At 36.1% G+C, this 18933-nt stretch overlaps 1 protein-coding gene across 2 annotated transcripts in view; it reads right to left on the reverse strand.

The window, feature by feature from the left end:
* Positions 1–18933, reverse strand: part of LOC145668071 (putative ammonium transporter 3) — a 404553-nt gene that overhangs the window by 143675 nt on the left and 241945 nt on the right. For both annotated transcript variants that reach the window (XM_081735578.1, XM_081735579.1), the window contains one exon: positions 13097–13238. In XM_081735578.1, coding sequence (XP_081591704.1) covers positions 13097–13238 — 142 coding nt within the window. The remainder of the gene's footprint in view (positions 1–13096; positions 13239–18933) is intronic.

An 18933-nucleotide genomic window follows, 5' to 3' on the forward strand; every position in this document is an offset into this window, starting at 1 on the left:
GAAAGGTGTGGTGTACTATGAGCTGCTGCAACCGGGTGAAACTATGAATGGAGAACGTTATCGACGATAATTAATGCGTTTGAAGCAAGCTCTGGCCAGACCACGACCAGAATGGGAGAACAGACATGATAAACTTATTGTTCAACATGATAACGCTCGCCCACATGTCGCAAAACCGGTCAAAACCTATTTAGAAAATGTCGGATGGGAAGTTTTACCCCACCCGCCGTATTCACCAGACGTTGCTCCTTCGGACTACTACTTGTTCGATTGCATGAACAACGATTTGATTGGACAGCGGTTTACTTCTTCAGAAGATATCGAAACATGGGTCTCTGACTGGATCGCTTCCAAGGATGAGGACTTCTTTCGCCACGGAATCCGTACATTGCCTGACAGATGGGCGAAAGTGGTGGCTAGCGATGGACAATATTTTTCTTAAGGTATTTATGTATTTTGTCTTTGTACTACAGCTTCAATGTGTGCGTACCAACCGCACGAATTAATTCCTAGACCAAATAAATTTTCCTGTTTTTGCCAATATTTCCGAACAAACGATTTTTTCTAATGGTTTCAAAATTTCCGGAATTTTACATAGAACAATCAAGATATCTCTATGAAATATATGTTTGATTTAACATATTAACTAAAATGATTCTGTGATTAAATGATGATTCTGATAATACCCAAATTTTCCGTTTTTTCCCCAGCTCGGAAAAACAGTAAAAAAAACTGTTTTTTTAACCCAAAATTTCCGTTTTTTTCACAGGCCTTCACAACACTAGTCTGAACGCACACTCCTAACGATGGCGAATGTTAACACCACGACATCGGCAACTATAACTAAAATGAACACGTGACCATCGCCACTAGACCTTGGCACAATGGCAGAGCGTTGCATTGTCTGATGAATCCCGATATCTTCTTCATCATGACGATGTGAGGGTGCGAATCCGTAGTGTTCATAGGGAACAGCTCCTTGACATATGTACTGCGGGACGGAGACAAACTGGCTGCGGCTTAATTATTATCTGGGGAACATTCAGGTGAGCATCTATGTGTCTAGTGGAGCTTGAGCAAGACACCGTGACGGCCGAGGTATCGCACGCTGCTTGCAGACTACGTACACCCCTTCATGACGGCCATGTTTCCCATCGGTAGTGGCATTTTTCGACAAGATAATGCACCATGTCGCAAGGCCAGGAGTGTGATGGAGTGGTTCGAGGAACACAGGAGCGAGTTCCAAGTGATGTGCTGGCCCCCAAACTCTCCGGATCTGAACCCAATCGATCATATCTGGGATGTGATTGAACGTGACGTGAGGGTGCATCACCCCCTCCCCGGAATTTAAGGGAATTAGATGACATGTGTGTGCATATGTGGTGCCAACTCTCTCCAGCGACCCACCGAGGAACATTGCGACCATGCCAAGACGCGCTGTCGTTGTTATTCATGCCAAAAAGTGGATATACTAACAATTAGGTAGGTAGTCATAACGGTCTGGCTGATGTGTGTGTATATTTTAACTCGTATATTTTGTCTCGACTCGAATTTCGAGACGTCTCGACTCGAATTCGAGTCGAGTCGAGACAGAGACTGTCGAGTCGAGACACGAGTCGAGACAGCAACATATTTTCGAGTCGAGACACGAGTCGAGACAACATTTTCTCGAGTCGAGTCGAGACAGGCTTAAATCTCGACTCGACTCGACTCGAACGCATCCCTACTTTTTTCTTTCTTCTTCTTCTTTTTTATAGCGTTATTGGAGTTTAGTTTCCAATCTAAGGTTGCTTATCCTGAAATTTCCAAGTGCTGTACGACATTTATTGCTATTTACCACCACGTACCTGTATGAAAAACATTTTCTTATCTCGTGCGTATAAAAATAAAGTACAGGAACATATTTAATGTGGAATCATATCCATATCTGAGTCATACACGTATCCATCCTGGCGAAAGAAAAAAATCACATCCTTACTTCTGGCTATTAGCCAAGATTTTTACCCCTCTCAAGGATTCCTAGTTCATCATTAACATGGAGATAAGGTATTTGAGGAAATGTCCCACATTTTCTGAGCTTGAGGAAAATGTATTTTACTTGGGGAAATAACTCGATACCAAAGCCATATACAGGAAAAATCTCTATGATTAAGTATGTCGTAGGAAATTAAGGGAAACCTTAGACCAGCCCTGTCCAACGCGGTGCCCGCGGGCGCCATGGCGCCCGCCAAGCATTCTCCTAGCGCCCTCTCAAATCGAACTCAAAATACGCAAATTTTCTTGTTTTCAACATTAGATTTTTTTTTATTTCTGTTATTTCATTTCAAAAATAGTAACTTGCACTTCTGGCTGTTCTGAACTCTGGGAAAAAGCATTCAACAAAATCGAAGAAATAGTTTCACAACAGTTAATTTGAATATTTGTTACTTTACACTTGGATAAGGCTACCGCTACGCTATGGCAACCGCGGTAGTTCGCGTGCCTGCTGCTGGCGGCGCTGTCTTTCTTTACCCGATCGGCTTTTGTCATATCGCGCCTTGAAAAAAATCCATTGTGAGGATAGACTCGCTCTCTTTTGGGGAATACTCTTTGTGTGAACTCGTGTGTGTTAATAAAAGTTGCAACTGTACTCGTGACTCCTTTTATTTAGTGCTTCTTTTTGCCATGGCCAAGAGACAAAGAACGTATAGTTTTAACTGTGAATGGGAGGAACAATATTGTTTTGTTGAATACAGAGGAAAACCGGTGTGCTTATTGTGCAATGGAAGTGTGTCTATTCCTAAGAAAAGTAACGTAGAGAGGCATTTCGCGACGAATCACAAAAACTTCTATACTGAATTTCCTATAAATTCTGAACTCAGGAAACACAAAGTGAGAAACCTAAAATCTCAATTAACGCTGCAACAAAATGTGTTTCAAAGGCCTGTTCAACAAGCTACTAACGTAACAATTGAATCTTTCAAAGTATGTTATGTGTTAGCTAAAAAGAAAAAAGCCTTTTAGTGATGGTGAAGTAGTGAAAGAAGCAATGATTTAGTGCCACTGAATCCCTGTTCGATGGACACAGAGAAACATACAATCCTGTCTTTCATCAGTGCACTCCAGTTGTCTCACCAAACTGTTGCTAGAAGGGTGGAGCAGATTTCGAATAATCTGCAAAATCATTTGCACCAGGACTTGCAATCGTGTGATTTTTTTCGCTCCAGTTAGATGAAAGTACTGATATGTCCGACACTGCTGAGTTGTGCGTATTTACTAGAATGATTTTTGATGATTTCAAGGTAAAAGAGGAATTTCTCAAATTGCTGCCACTTCATGGGCATACTAGGGGGGAAAATATATTTAAAACCTTTCAAAAGTTTGCTAAGGATAGCAATTTGCCTCTTTCTAAACTTGTCGCAATAACAACGGATGGGGCACCTTCTATGACTGGTAGGAATAACGGGTTTCTACTCTTTGTGCTAAGGATGAATCATTTCAAACATTTCTGTCTCACCACTGTATCATTCATCAGGAAGCTTTGTGTGCAAAAGTTTTAAAATTCGACCATGTCATGAAAATAGTAACTCGTGTAGTAAATAACATTAGGTTATCTTCCACTCGTCATCGATTATTCAAAAGTATTTTGAATTTATCAGATGCTGAGCATGGTGACGTCCTTCATCATGCAGACGTCAGGTGGCTGAGTAGGAGCAAGACACTGGAACGATTCTGTTGTCTTTTGGATGAAATCAGGGAGTTTCTTAAGTCATCTAAGGGTCAGTATTATCATGATCTCGATGAAACATCATGGTTGCTAGATTTAGCTTTCTTGGCAGATATCACTTTCAAATTAAATGAATTAAATCTAGAATTGCAAGGAAAAGGCCATAACATTTCAGCCATGATAAGTACAGTTAATGCTTTTCAAAAGTAAATGAAGCTGTGGATTGCTCACTTAAACAGGAATTCCCTTTCTCACTTTCCAAACTTCAAATCTATGGTGGAAAAGCTAAATTGTGTTGGTCGTGGTCTTTCAAAATTTTCAAAGCATTTGGAAATTCTTATTCTTGAGTTTCGGAACAGATTTGCACAGTTTGTAGCACTTGAATCAGTGATTCTGTTCATCAATAATCCATTTGTCTCTGTTGATGTTATTGATCTTGGTAGTAGGATATGTGAAGTGTTTGGAAATTATACTCTTGAAGATTTAGAACTTGAAATCCTAACTATTCAAGAAGATATAGTTTTGAAATCTTCCTATGCAACTTGTACTAATATATGGATTCTAACGGACAGAGTAAAATACCTCCTTCTGAGCAGTGTTGCTAAAACAATTTATTCCTGCTTTGGCTCAACTTATCTTTGCGAAGTCGCATTTTCTGCCATGAACATGATCAAAAATAAGTACCGAACCTCTCTGACACCCTCTCACCTGGACGACGCAATAAGAGCAGTCTGTTCCAGCTACACACCAGATTTCCTTCAACTGGCTGCAAACGTGCAGTGTCAGTCTTCTCACTAGGTATGTATCAATTTCCATAATAATAATAATAATAATAATAATAATAATAATAATAATAATAATAATAATAATAATAATAATAATAATAATAATAATAATAATAATAGTGATGATGATAATATTAATAACAAATAAATAATAAGTAGTAGTTGTTGTGCTAGTAGCAGTAGGCTTATTTCTATAGTAGTTTTGTATTTTTTCGATAGGCGCCCGCACGTCGGAAAACAGGAGCTAGTTGCGCCCGATAAGGTGAAAACGTTGGACAGCACTGCCTTAGACCTATCCTAGACGTACTTGCTTAATGGCTTTTGCGCTTCCTAATAGCACAGCTGGTAGGCCTTACATAGTAGGGTGAGTAGAAAAAACATGTTTTTGAAGTCATAATACCGCGGAAAAGTTGTGAATTGGGGAGACTAGAAAGGGGTAACAAAGAAATAATAAAATCAGTTTATATGTTCCGGTCGTGGAAGTGTTCTTAAAGTTTGCAGAAAAAAAAACAAACATTTTAACGATAATTTGTAACATTTTAAAATTGTCCTCTTCTCAAATGTAATAGCTCAATTTCTTATGTATTATAACTTCTGAACATGACATTTAAGTATTATTTGAATCCATCAACATCTTCCGGTCACGCATTGCCTTCAAAGTCAAGATTTTCAAACAAAATTTAGGAATAAAGATAGATTACAGTTCAAGGTAAAAAGAAAATACTAACTTACATGTTTTTTTGTTTTTCTTTACTGAGTGCAAGTTTAAATTAAAAAGAAAATTAGACCTTTAGTAACATTTATAAACATATTCTTATTGACAAAATTAAGTGTGTGTGAAGAGTTTTAAGTCCAAGAAAATTACTCTGAACAATTGAACATATCCGTTTTCACTCATTCTTGGCTGAAGGTACTTTGAAATTGGATTTATGGGTGGGTGGAGCGTCGTGGCCATTGGCCCGAGCGAGTCACAACGAGCGCCTGAGTTTCTTAGAATTTACTCGATGCGTGAGAGGGATACCTTGACTGATTCTTTTCTTCTAATTCACTATGGTTTAAGATTCGACCAGAACTATTAAGTTTAAATATTGGCAAGATCGTAGAAATGTGGATTTTTGCAAATTTTGGTAAACTTTAGAGCACATGCGGGACCGGAAATATAAACAGATTTTATTTATTTTTTTACTCCTTTTTAGTCTCCCCAAATTCGCAACCTTTCCGCAGTACTAGAACTTGAAAAAAAAATGATTTTTTTCGGCCCACTCTACTACGTATGCTATGGTAGGCATTATAGGGAGGGACTTGATAAGTTAAAAACATAGATTGGCACAATTATTTCAAGTTAAGGTTGGCCAGCCAGCCGTTTGCTGTCATTTATCCAACAGTTTCGAACTCGCATTCCTAGTCAGAATTTTCTTCTGTCGTAAGGATTACATAGTCAATTGGATTGATTGGGTAAATCCTCGGTAATGTGGACAATTACAACGCAAGGTTAAACGTTCGTAGTTAGCTAATCTACAGTTTCCCATTGTTATCCCTACTATCTGTACCATTTAAGCTAACTAGAGCTACGATAGAGCCTGAATCAGTGTCGGGCAAATTTCAATTGAATTAACAATTAATCTGTAAGTTTAATTGTTAATTGCAATTAAGGATTGAAATAAGTAAGGATCAGTTGTTGATTGCAATTAATCAATCAATTGAAAGTAATTGCTGTGGAAAGTAATTGCAATTTAGTCATTCAGTTGCAATTTAATACAATTGATAATTATTTGAATTGCAATTAATTTCCCCGCAATTACTATGAACTGATTGGTTAAATGCAATTGATTTTAATTGGTTAATGTCCAACACTGGCCTGAATAAAGTTTTTAATAAAACATACTGATTTCTTTAAATAAAATTTATTCAAACTTTTGTATGTTTTTAAAATTTGCTAATCGCTTTAAATCTTGCAAGTACTTTCTTCTCGACCAATCTTGAATTTAAACAAAGCATTTTCCGTCATTAACCCTATTTTTCCTCTATATTCACATTTTGTGGTTATCCCTGAATTATCTATAAATAGAAGAGTAATTTAAAATGTATAAAACCTGTTACTTCTAACGTGTTACGTATTACAGACGTCATAAAATATTGATGGAGGTGGCAGGAAGAAATAAAACATGATTTCGACAATTTGCGCTGAGAATTTATCAGCATATTTATATTGTTCTACTCCCAAATGACATTTACAGAATATCTAAAGCTTACATCTAGACTAAAAGAACACCTTAATAATTTTAGGGACCTTCTAGTTGCGGCACAACTGAATTATAGGTTTACGTTCCATCTTCTTTTCTTTCCATTAAGCTGTTATCATGAATGATCGTGATTCGATTTCTCAAACTCTTCTGAATAATGGAGTTGTGTTCTTTTGACGACTGGAAACATGTGATACAACACGTCTTGCGTGTATCTAAAGCTTTTATGTTGTTTTTCATGAATCGGAACCTTGATTGCTGCTCTATTCAGCATTAATCCCCGATTAAAGGAAAGATAGTATAATGGACTCCAAAAGACTAGCTTAAAAAAAAAAAAAAAAAGAAAGAAAGAAAGACTTCCCAGTGGCCTTGCCATTGATATACAGTACTTATTGACTTCCATTCGTTGTATATTGACCATAGGGTAGCCACTATTCTTGCTATTATTCTATTTATAAATTACCATTAATTTTTGCTACTTTACATTATTTCCTTCATGATACATTGACATGTAATTCCACTGTTTAACAAGTAAGCATGAAATCTTTAAGTTTTACGTCCCACAGTTACGACTAAGGAGAACCAAAAGTAAGCATTAAAAAGTTTTTGTCATATTACCGTACTTAATTTCATTCTATTATAATGTCATATTTTGTTAGTTTTCAAAGGCGAACAAAATATTAATATTTGAAACCATCCCTAGATTGCATATTTACTAAGGTTTAGCGTCTCTTATCAGCAGCGAGACTATATGAGTTGTGGACTAATAGTTTAAAGTGAAATCCTACTCCATATTATCACATTAAAAGGAATGAAACTTGTAAAAAAATGCATCTTGACATATTTGAAAAATACAAATACAAGAAAAACTGTATCTTGAAATAAAAGAAAAACAAATAGACCCCTATAATAAAACTAGCATCTTGAAATACAAGGAAAATACAAATATAACAAAAACTGCATCTTGAAATACAATTCGAAATAAAGGCTAGTGTGAAATCTGAGCCTGGTGTGATTTCACTAGACTTCACAAGCGATAAGTGCAATAAGAAAAACCTATTATTAGGGATGCGCACGAGACAAGTCGAGACAGCATTTTCCTGACAAAATTCGAGTCGAGACACGGCTCTTCTAATAGAGAAATATACATTTTCGAGTCGAGACATCACTTTTACAGCACATTTTCGAGACGAGACAGCCACAAATCTTGTCTCGTGCACATCCGTACCTATTATGAACAGAAAATTACTTCTGGGGTCTGCTGGCAATTCCAAAGAGAGCTAATTGTTGCTGCTCGGTTATGTGATATAAGCGTCACGAAAGTGAGTTGGCCATATCACGAGATAAAGTGCCTAAAGTGATGAAGACCTACAAACTCACGGCCGAATCACATCGGCGAAGAGGAATAGTGGTCGGAAGAAAACATTCAGCGACAACTTCCGCCCAGTACTAAAGCGGATTGTTACTCAGAGCCATCGTGAGAGCGCGATGTATGTGACGGAGGAACTCAAGCAGCATGTCCCCGCAGCATATGACGACAATCACGTTCTGTCACTAGTTACATGGTATGAACGTACGATGATAATGTGCCCATTCATACTGCTGCAACAGTTGCGGGGTAATCTGAATGGAGGTAAGGAATATCTGAATGGAGGTCAACAGTTGCCCTGGCCCACCTAATCACCAGACCTTAACATAATGGAACATATCGTCCCTCTCGAGACAAAAGGTCGTATCTCATTTTCTTAACTTTTCCAGGAGAGAAGTTCAAACCTTTTCTCATGATTTATTCTATCGTCTTCTTTTAAAATTTAGTTTGATCTCATAAGTTATATATCTGACACGAAGGAAATCAAACTAAATGTTGAAAGAAGACGACAGAATAAATAATGAGAAAAGATTTAAACTTGTCCCCTGGAAAAGTTAAGAAAATGGGATATGCCCTTTTGTCTCTAGAGGGACGATATGTGGTCCGTTCTGGCGGATATTTTAGCCTTCAATCTCTCCCAGCAAACTGAGTGACCCACTGCACGCGAAACATTGTGTTCCTCCACTTGCTACTATTTACAACGTCTATGACTCCATGTTGCAACAGAAATGTTCTTAGAGCAAAAGGTATGCCTACATCATAATCATCTTCTAAGTTGCAATTTTCTTCAGTTGTTTTATACATTGATAAGTATAATTTTAGGCGACATTTGGCATCGTTATTATGGTGTCGTCCAGAGGTTGATCTCAGAATCGGTTGATTGAAGTTCTTGGCGCTTTTAGCTTCAATCACTTGAAGTGAATTTGTAGTGCAGTTTTATAGTCTCTATTATAATGGTGACTGAAAGAGGGTACTACACGAAGTGTGATATACGGCAACAAAGCTTGTGCTTTGCTTTGCAGTTAAAAAGAAGTGTCTTCTACGAGTTTTATTAAGCTTAAAACCATCATCTAAAGGCATAAACCCTATTTGCTTAACCGCCTCAAGGTTGTCCTTGAGGAACGTTGAATTTGTTTTGTTTTGTGGGTTCTGTCACAGCTGTTGCTGGGGTGGGTGAGCGGGGCCCACGCCCCGGGCGCTGATAGCAAGAGGGTGCCGAACGAACAAGAACAAAGAAAACGTGTTGGAAATGAGTAAACAACGTGGTGTCCCGCAAAAGTATTGGTGCCCTATTAAATCAATATTGTTATCGGTTTGGAAACAAATAGATTTGTTAAAAATGTTCCTGCCCGCTGTGCTCGCAACTCAAATGCTTCAATAATAGTCACAAGTTCTTGCTTATTACATAAAGAATGTTATTATATATGATTTCTTGATGATGATGTGATACGCGAAATGCGGAGTAATGATTTATAGTGTATGCTGGAGTGTTTTCAAAGTCTGAAATACGTGTTCGGCATTTTGATGGTGATGAGTTTGCTTAGTTAATCAAGGTTCTCTGCACAACCAGATTAATCACAACAGTGAGAATGAAGGCATGCAAATGAGAGAAGTGAAGAGACGCACGCAAGTTACTGTTTGCGAGGGAATATTAAAACTGAAGGTAAACAAGGGGGATAATAACATTTTCGAACTTAAAGCAGTAGTAGAATAGGGGCTTAAGGGGTCAGAACTTAACCCAACTAAATACGTCTTTTTCAAACACTGACCACTACCAGAAATTTTAAAAACCCTATTGACATGAAATGCTTCCAATTTCAAGGAATTTATTAGTACTATTTCTTCATCAACTCCTTGTATCGCCAGGATATTATATATATATATATATATATATATATATATATATATATATATTAGGGTGGTCCTTAATTACATGGCGAAATTTTTTTTCCGAATTTCCAACCCCTAAATTGGTTCGATGTCGGACCCAATTTATCCATGAAAAAAATGGGCTCAATCGAAGAATAATTAACCGACTCCCAAGCGACCTAAAATTTGAATGCATATCCAATATATTAATATATATAGGAAATGTCTGGAATAAACCCTTCTTACTTTAAAGCGGCTAAAGGGAAAGGAACCAAATCTTGGATACAGGGATTGGAAGTAATCCACATCTGACCCTGAGAAATAGCCATTTTGAAGTCCGCAATTTTGTATTCGGACCCAAAATTTTAAATGGAAGTGATGTTTTATGACATCGTTTTCGGATAACCTTTCATTATAAAAACATATCTTCCTATATTTTCAACTTATCTCTGGTCATTTAATTCTTTTTAACTTTGAAATAATAGTTTATTATCTTTCAATATTGTTTTTTTTTTCTTTATAGGTTACTGAAATATTAATATACTATTACATACATGTAACAAGGAAATAATTATATATGTTGTTATATAACTACATCCCGTCGAAATACACACCAGCCTATATTGAAATTATTTATATGAAATGAAATTACATAAATAATATAATGAATGTTTAAAATGATAATAAAAGAAAGCTGAAGGCTGTGGATAACTAGCCAAATTCTACTGCATCATTAAGCCAATTTTTGTAGCATCTGGATACTTTTTTCTGTGTATTGTTTCTCTTTTTCGTCCTTTGTTAAAATGTTCCCGTATTTTTGTATCAGTTTCACACCTCTCTCTGCAACATCATTCACCACCACAATGTTTTTCAATATATTCAACCCACGTTGAAAGTTCACATCTTCTTTCCAAGTATATGGGCATGTGCATTTCTTTCTTTACTTTAATTCAAATAGGAGAAACTATTCAACAATCTTCTAAATCTGCAGCCGTACAGAGATATAAACTCACATAATATTAAGTTTTATTACTTCGGAACTTTTATTTTCCATAGTTGATAATTATTACATGTTCAGAGATAAGTGGAAAATAAAGGCAAACGTTTGTTTGTCGTCAAAAGCTACCTCAAAATGATATATCATACGAGGTCATTTCTATTTAAAATTTTGTGCCCGAATCCAAGATGGTGGACGTAAAGACATGCCTCATCTCGGTCACTACTCAGTATCAGGTATGGATCTATTTCTACAACCTCTATCCAAGATATGATTCCTTTCCCTCAGCCATTTTTAAGTTACAAGAGTTTATTACAAACTTTTGCATTATACTATACATTGTAAATGCATTCAGATGTTTAGGTCGCTTGGGGGTCAGTTAAATATTCTTCGATTGAGCCCATTTTTTTCACAGATTAATTTGATCCGACATGGAACCAATTTAGGGGTTGGGAGCAAAGAAATTCGGAAATCGAAAATTAAGGACCACCCTAATATTATATATATATATATATATATATATATATATATATATATATATATATATATATATATATATATATTGCATACGAATCTACTTGTGTGATATTTTTATCTATCTACATGTGTGAAAAATACACACAATGTACATACACACCTGTATGTATGTAGGTGTGTTAGTGTATTTTTAATACGTTCATTAATAATAAGTAACATTAAATTCAGAACTTACACTCATTAAGAAATTAAATAATTACGTATAATTTCAAGCATATGTAATAGCCAAACTGTATTTTTGATCTTAAATACAAACTTTAAACATATCTTCACCTCCATCAATTAGTATTGAGAAATTCGCAATGGAGGCTCCTTCACAGTTTTTTTTTTTTTTTTTTTTTTTTTACCGTTAAGCAATCGAAATTAAAATGATATTTGTGTGGTTACATACGAATAAAATTACAAAAGTTTACAATTATTACTGGAAATTAATGCTGTCACCGATTTCGAACATTTTAAAAGCACATAGGTTCTAATGTATTCAAATTTCATTTCTTATCGACAGTATGAAACGCTGTAAATAGTTTTAAATTTCTATAACTGTTTCACAAGTGGATTTTTATACAACTAGACGTAGTTTTGTCAAGTTTAACAAAAAGTTCAAAATAAGTTTCTTAAAAACAGCTCTTATTTGTAAAATAATACATTATGATAGCTTTTAGCTGTTGCGATGGTACGTCAAAGCAACTTCATAAAAATTCAGCGTACCATAACAACAAAAGCTGCTTCTGTTATATGTTGAAAAAAAAAGGAAGGGAAAACTTAGTAATATAAGTGTAAGAGGGAGCACCAAATTCTATTTCGCCGCAAGCACCGAAATCTCTAGCTACGGCTCCGGGTTCTATTAAGTAAAATACGAAACCAGATTGAATTGGTGATATTTGTTCTTCGGAGATTAAGTTTAAAACAAAGCCAAGGCTAACTGGCAAAATTTCATATCCTGAAATTAATTTTGACTTCGAGATCTCATTGCCTTAACATATGGTGAAATGTATTTTCATTAATTACTATCATGAATCAAAATAATAAAGAATAAGAAAGAAAGTACAAAAAATATTAGGCATGCTATGAATTATTGCATCATGTATATGGTTTTCTTAATTTTGTCTGTTTTATGATTGTCTAGATCTGCTTTTAATTAAACATAATTTAATAGGGGCAAATGTTTCTTATATTTCCTCACTAAAATTCCAGAAAGTATAACAAAGGTATCTGGATAATATGAAAAAATTAGAACAGTTAACAGTTAACAAACTATATTATATATCTATATCTAAAATATTATTATGAGTAAAATGTTTGGAAAGTTCAAAACCATTAGAGCACAACTGCAAAAATATATGATGAATTGAAAGCTGTAAAGCAAAAATTAAATAAAAACTAAAGATGTCATATTATAATTGAAATTATATGTGTAAAATGTAATCACGGATAAATCGTAATTGACCAATAATATCAATTATATTGATTTGAAACTTATTCGTTGAATATATACCAAACACTAAAACAGAAACACTTCATATGAAATCTCATATTTTTCTCTACAACACAGAACGTGGAAACAACTTTTTAGATTCAACTTCTACTTACCTACCGGAGTTGAAGGCTAGCCACCCCCACCAAAGGACAAACAATCCCATAATGGCGTTGACAGGGCTACCCAAAGGAAGAGGATCCATGCCATTGTCGTAGCGCCCTAACCGAGGGCCCAACATAAGAGCGGCTGCAAACGCTGAAAGAAAACAAAAATAATATTGCATTAACATCATTATTAATAATAATGTTTAAACAGAAGTGTATCAACGTAGCTGAAAATTAGTGTCGTATAATCTTTGGTTCGGTTCCTGCTGGTGGTGTTGAGGTAGGATCTCGTGGTAACTAAAGAGGTAATTGAATTAAATGTAGTCAACATTGGTCTATTATGTCAGACATAATGTTCCTGATCACTAGTAATCCAAATGCAAGGTCCGACGACCCTACTGTTCCTTTCCTCTTTTAAGGTCGCCTCATAACTACCCTTCTTTGAAAACCGAAGATGCAGTAAAATTGTGACGTCACGGCGGGAGCAGAAACAGCTTTCGCCCAAGGTCCTTGTCATTCACCCTTGCTTGTTTCTTTGATTTTTGCAGGAAAGTGAGTGATTCTTGCTTTCCTGTATTAAGAAAACATTAATTACTGTAGTGCTCGTGTTAGCCTATAAGCATGTCGAATTGTACACTAAGTACTTGTCACAATTATAGTAGAAATACTACGGGTTCCAAAGTTATTTATCATGTATTTCCCTCGGATCCTTTGCGGAAAGTTTGGCAAAAGAAATTCTGTCGGAAAGACATCTTTAAAGTTAAAACGCCAGCGTCTATTCCGATAATTGTATTCCCGAAGCTTATGGACATAATTTAAAATGTGAGCTTCTAAATATTCTACCCAAGAAAAAGTTTAAACAAGATGTGCCTTCACTAAACTTACCATTACCATACGGAACCGTGTTGATGTAAATAATGAAATAATTAAATGTACGGAAGTTAGGTGTTTAAAGGAAAAACAAATCAGACATTGGGGTGCAACCAGATGAAATAACTATTGTGACTGAAACAAAAAATAACTCTGTTTATGTTATTTTCCGTTTGTTCTGTGGAGAGTGAGGGGCATAAACCAAAAGAAGAGCTCTCCTTTTTGCGTAAAGTGAACGAAAAACTGAAGTCTAACAGTGTGTATAAAGCCAAAATAATATGTTTACAAACGAAGTTAAAAGAATTGGAAAGCAAATATAATAAACAATTAATTTCAAAGGCCAGTTTTAAAATATAATATTGTGATCGTTTCAATAAAGTGGTTAATAACCGGTGGTGGATATATTACGAACAAGTTTTATACAGGGCCAAGTAAATATGCTAATGAATGGCAAGAAAAAACTAAGATGGATTGATTAAGATATCATTCGTGCATTAACACAACACGCCTCATTGATAAATTATACAATCATCTGCGGTTACAAGTTCGAATCCCCGTACCCAATGTGTCAACATTTCGACGTTGTATGCAAAAATTACCGTTTTTTCCTGGTATTCCTACCCCAGTTTTGAAAATTTTGACTTAGCAAGAGCGCTACTTAAAGAGTGTGGAAAAATTTTCAGTGCCTATATTTGATGAATTCAATGTTAATAGGCGCGTATGCTATGACCAAGAGGTTTATTTATTTTTAGGACCACACAGAAATGTTCAGGTGGCAATGATTCGAGGCTTAATAGATGTGTGGAAACAGCCAGTGCATTATGATTTCGATAAGACTATGAAAAATAAAAAAAAATACTCTTCGAAATCATATCGAAAGTTGAAGTCTCAGGATTCAAGATAGTTGCGATTCTTTCGAAGTTCAATGGTGGCAATATGAGGCTATGTGGTGGTCTCGTTTCACCTTCTTCCAGGTGGATGGAAGCAATAAAATAGTATGAAGTTATATTTCGAATATTTCACAAAAAACTGTGAATCGAAGAAAAGAAAAAGAATGTGATTGGCCGACCGTTTTATGTCCTAAGAAAGACAATTCGCTCTTGAAACTATTCGACAAGACTAAGACATACTTCAGAATTAGGTTTTTGAATAGAAAAACACAGGAACTCCGCAGGAGGAATGTTCTTTAAGATAGTGAATGCAAAGCTATTCTTCAAGTGCTATTCAATGCTATAGTGAGTACATATTGTATCTGTATGTAGTATATTTTTATTGCATTTAAAAATGTGTTTTCCTTTGCAAATCGCTACGGCGGAACATAGGCTTAGCATACGATATTTGTCCCTGCTTCACCGCGGTGACGTCACACTACAGCTGGAGAAAGTAGCTACGCAGAAACAGGGAGTTATGAAGGGACCTGTAAAAGCGCGGAACAGTAGGGTCGACGGACCTTGATCCAAATGGACATAACCTTTCGTGAAATGTAATAAAACATATTCACACGCTACGTCTTAGCAAAGATTTATATGCGGAGTCTAAAGACGTTGCAAGCGAACTTTGCAGCTCGTATGTTTTATACACCATAGTTTTATCTCAGTCTTCTTCCCACAGTTTTGTAAAAGCCAGCGTGGAAGAAGTATTGCTGTGGTCAACTTTTGTACTGGGTCTTACCAAGAGAAATCAAATTAAACGTCGTAAATATATGTGACGGTCAAGATGCTCCAGACATTGCTTCTGAAACGAAACAAGTATTCACATGTGATGTTACTTTGTGAAGTCGAGTTGAATCTGAAGATAGAAGAAATTACTTGCGAATAGACGTTTCAATATACACTCACTTATTGGAATTATTGCCACCATATATATCACGAAATAATCTACTTGTATAAGAAAACCAATTTCACCACATGTGGGACACTAAATAAGGAACGAAGAATTTTCTATTATCGGCTATCGGAAGCTCGATGAATTATTGAAAATACGTTTCGTATTCTCGCATCAAGTTTTTTCATTTTCCATACCAATATTACAGACGTGTTCAAATTATTAACCTCACGCTCGAAAAATGCAAAATTGATGTAGGAGTCCTAATTTCAGAGTTCTAAAAGATTTAACTTAATGGTTAAACCACCAATATAGAATCGTTCATTTGCTTACTGTACAGTTGAAGTGGTGATATCACCGTTGAACAGCAGATGATATTAGTTGTAGATAGCTATTGTGATTCCTATCAACAAGTTACAGTTGTGGTTGCTGTCGTAAGAAGTTAACGACATTCAAAGCGTTCAACAGTTCGAATGGGCCAGTTTAAAATGATCGTAACGTGTTTCGTGTATCAATCTTTTATTATGTGTAATCCTGCAATTGCAGCATAATGGGAAAAGCAAAACACCTTTCTCTACGTAAAATGGAACTTAACAAAATACTTCTGGTGGAAATAAGATATACACATTACTAGTGGAGTTGGAATAGAACAAAAATCTGTGAGTAGAATCTCTCTTGAAATGAACAAGAGCTAATTAGGGTAGGGAAGTGTGTGCAAAAACCAAAGCTATCGCTAACAAGGAAAGAGAGGGGGATTATATATCGAAGTGGAAGATGATTTATACACCAATCGAAAGCACTAATGACACCTATTACGAAACTGTAATAAAAATTTTCCGAATGCATATACTGTGAGAGTTATATTAATATACAGAGTGTCTAGAAAATCTGTTGCAATCCCCTAGAAATCGCAAACGGTAAGACAGATGTCAAAACAGGAAAACACGTGTTTGATCATTTTAAAACTACAAAGTATCAAAGCAAAAATTGTTGTCTCAGGGCCACCCGCAGGTCCCAGGCGGGGTCCATCTCAAAATTTGCAATGATGACGAGATCAAGTAGCGTATCATTGGAAAGCTGTTGGGAAAGGAACGAAGACGAAACAAGTCTCTACTCTCTAAAATTACCATGTGCAAAACGGTGGCCGGTCAAAATGTCAGCAAAGCCACCATTGTAAAGTCTATGGCCAACCTCATAAATCTGAAATGGTGCGACAGATGTCAAAACAGGAAAACACGTGAGTCATCATTTCGAAAATAGTATGATTGAAAGTAAAAATATTTGTCTCAGGGTCCTCCGCAGGATCCCAGACGGGTTCCTACTCAAAATTTTCAAATTTCAAGGGGGTCAAATAGAATATTGTTTGAAAGCTGTTGTTAAATGAAACAACTACATGTGTATGGAAGTAGTTATTCAATGTGCATGTAAATTGAACTATGATTTAGCACTTTTGTCAAACACAAATGTCTAGAAAATCAGTTTCAAACCATTTCGGGTGCTACCTCATACAATATTCGATGGAAATGCGAAAACTTACAATTAAACATGCATATGACTCGCACCGTACATGCATTCGGACCAATAATAATATCACAGTTTCTTAATGAGCATAGTTAGTGCTTTCGATTAGCCATCTTCCACTTCAATATAATAATCTCCGTCCCTTTTCGTTTTTAGTTCTTGTTGTTTCTTTTCTTTTTCTTTCTTTCTTTCATTCTTTTTCTTTCCACATTAATGGCCTCGAAGAGCAGAATCTCATAGTAGGCACATTTCCTTTCTTTACGTTGCGTACACGAATTAAAATGAAAACAAACGAACACCCGACTACAGAAAAAAGAACTAAACACGCAAGATATTTGCAGAGAGTCATCGTAGAACGTCCAGACTTCTCCATCTACTTTCATTTAAAAACAGTTTTCAAACAATATGCTACTTCACCCCCCTTGAAATTTGAAAGTTTTCAGTTGGGAGTCCCCGTCTGGGACCCTGTGGAGGACCTTGGGACAAATATTTTTACTTTCAATCATTCTACTTTCGAAATGATGACTCACGTATTTTCCTGTTTTGACATCTGTCGCACCATTTCAGGTTTATGAGAGTGGCCATAGACTTTACAATGATGTTTTTGCTGACATTTTGACCGGCTACAATTTTGCACATGACAATTTTAAAGAGTAAAGACTTGTTTCGTCTTCGCTCATTTCCCAACAGCTTTCCAACGATATGCTACTTGATCTCGTCACCATTTGCAAATTTTGAGTTGAATTCCGCCTGGGACCCTGCTGGTGGCACTGGGACAACAATTTTTGCTTTGATACATTGTACTTTTAAATTGATCAAACAGGTGTTTTCCTGTTTTGGCATCTGTCGTACCGTTTGCGATTTCTAGGGGCTTGCAACGGATTTTCTAGACACCCTGTATATTAATATAACTCACAAATGCAATTCGGAAAATTTTTACTGTAGTTTCGTAATAGGTGTCATTATTGCTTTCGATTGGTGTATAAACCATCTTCCACTTCGATATATAATCTCCCTCTCTTCCCTTGTAAGAGCTATCAGAAAACTATAAAGATCGGATCTGGGAAATAAAAGTGCAACTTCTAATAGACTAAAGCATAAAAATAGCTGAGTATGGCGCAGACATCTGACCAGAAAGTGTTCGAAGGATTCTTTGTACCAAGGAATGAAAGCACACGGTCAAGGAAGAAAATAAAAATTAGAGTCTACTCCAATCATGGTAAAAAAGTGCCTCGAATGAGGACGAGGCCTAGAATATTGGACTGCAGACGATTGCAGAATAGTGTGTTTCAGTGATGAATCATATATATATATATATATCTTTGTGTCTGATGAATGTTCACAATATGTGCGACGTTGACCTGGGAGGAATTCAAGTTGGAATGTCTTTAATAAACCGTGAAACATCCTACTTCGGTCATGGTTTGGGGTGTGATCTCTGTCTTCGGGCGTGGAAGACTGTATACAGTATTGAGGACAATGAAGCACGACCGATACCTACAAGTTCTTCAAGAACTGCTTTCCCAGACTGCACTTTGGTTTGATGACGTACAATTCATCTTTATGCATGATGGAGTCCCATGCCACCGGGCCAAAGCTGTGACAAAATTCTTCGAGGACAACGAAATTAG

Source organism: Thermobia domestica, chromosome 13, assembly GCF_964235325.1.
Source record: "Thermobia domestica chromosome 13, izTheDome1.hap1.1, whole genome shotgun sequence".
Lineage (NCBI taxonomy): Eukaryota > Metazoa > Arthropoda > Insecta > Zygentoma > Lepismatidae > Thermobia > Thermobia domestica.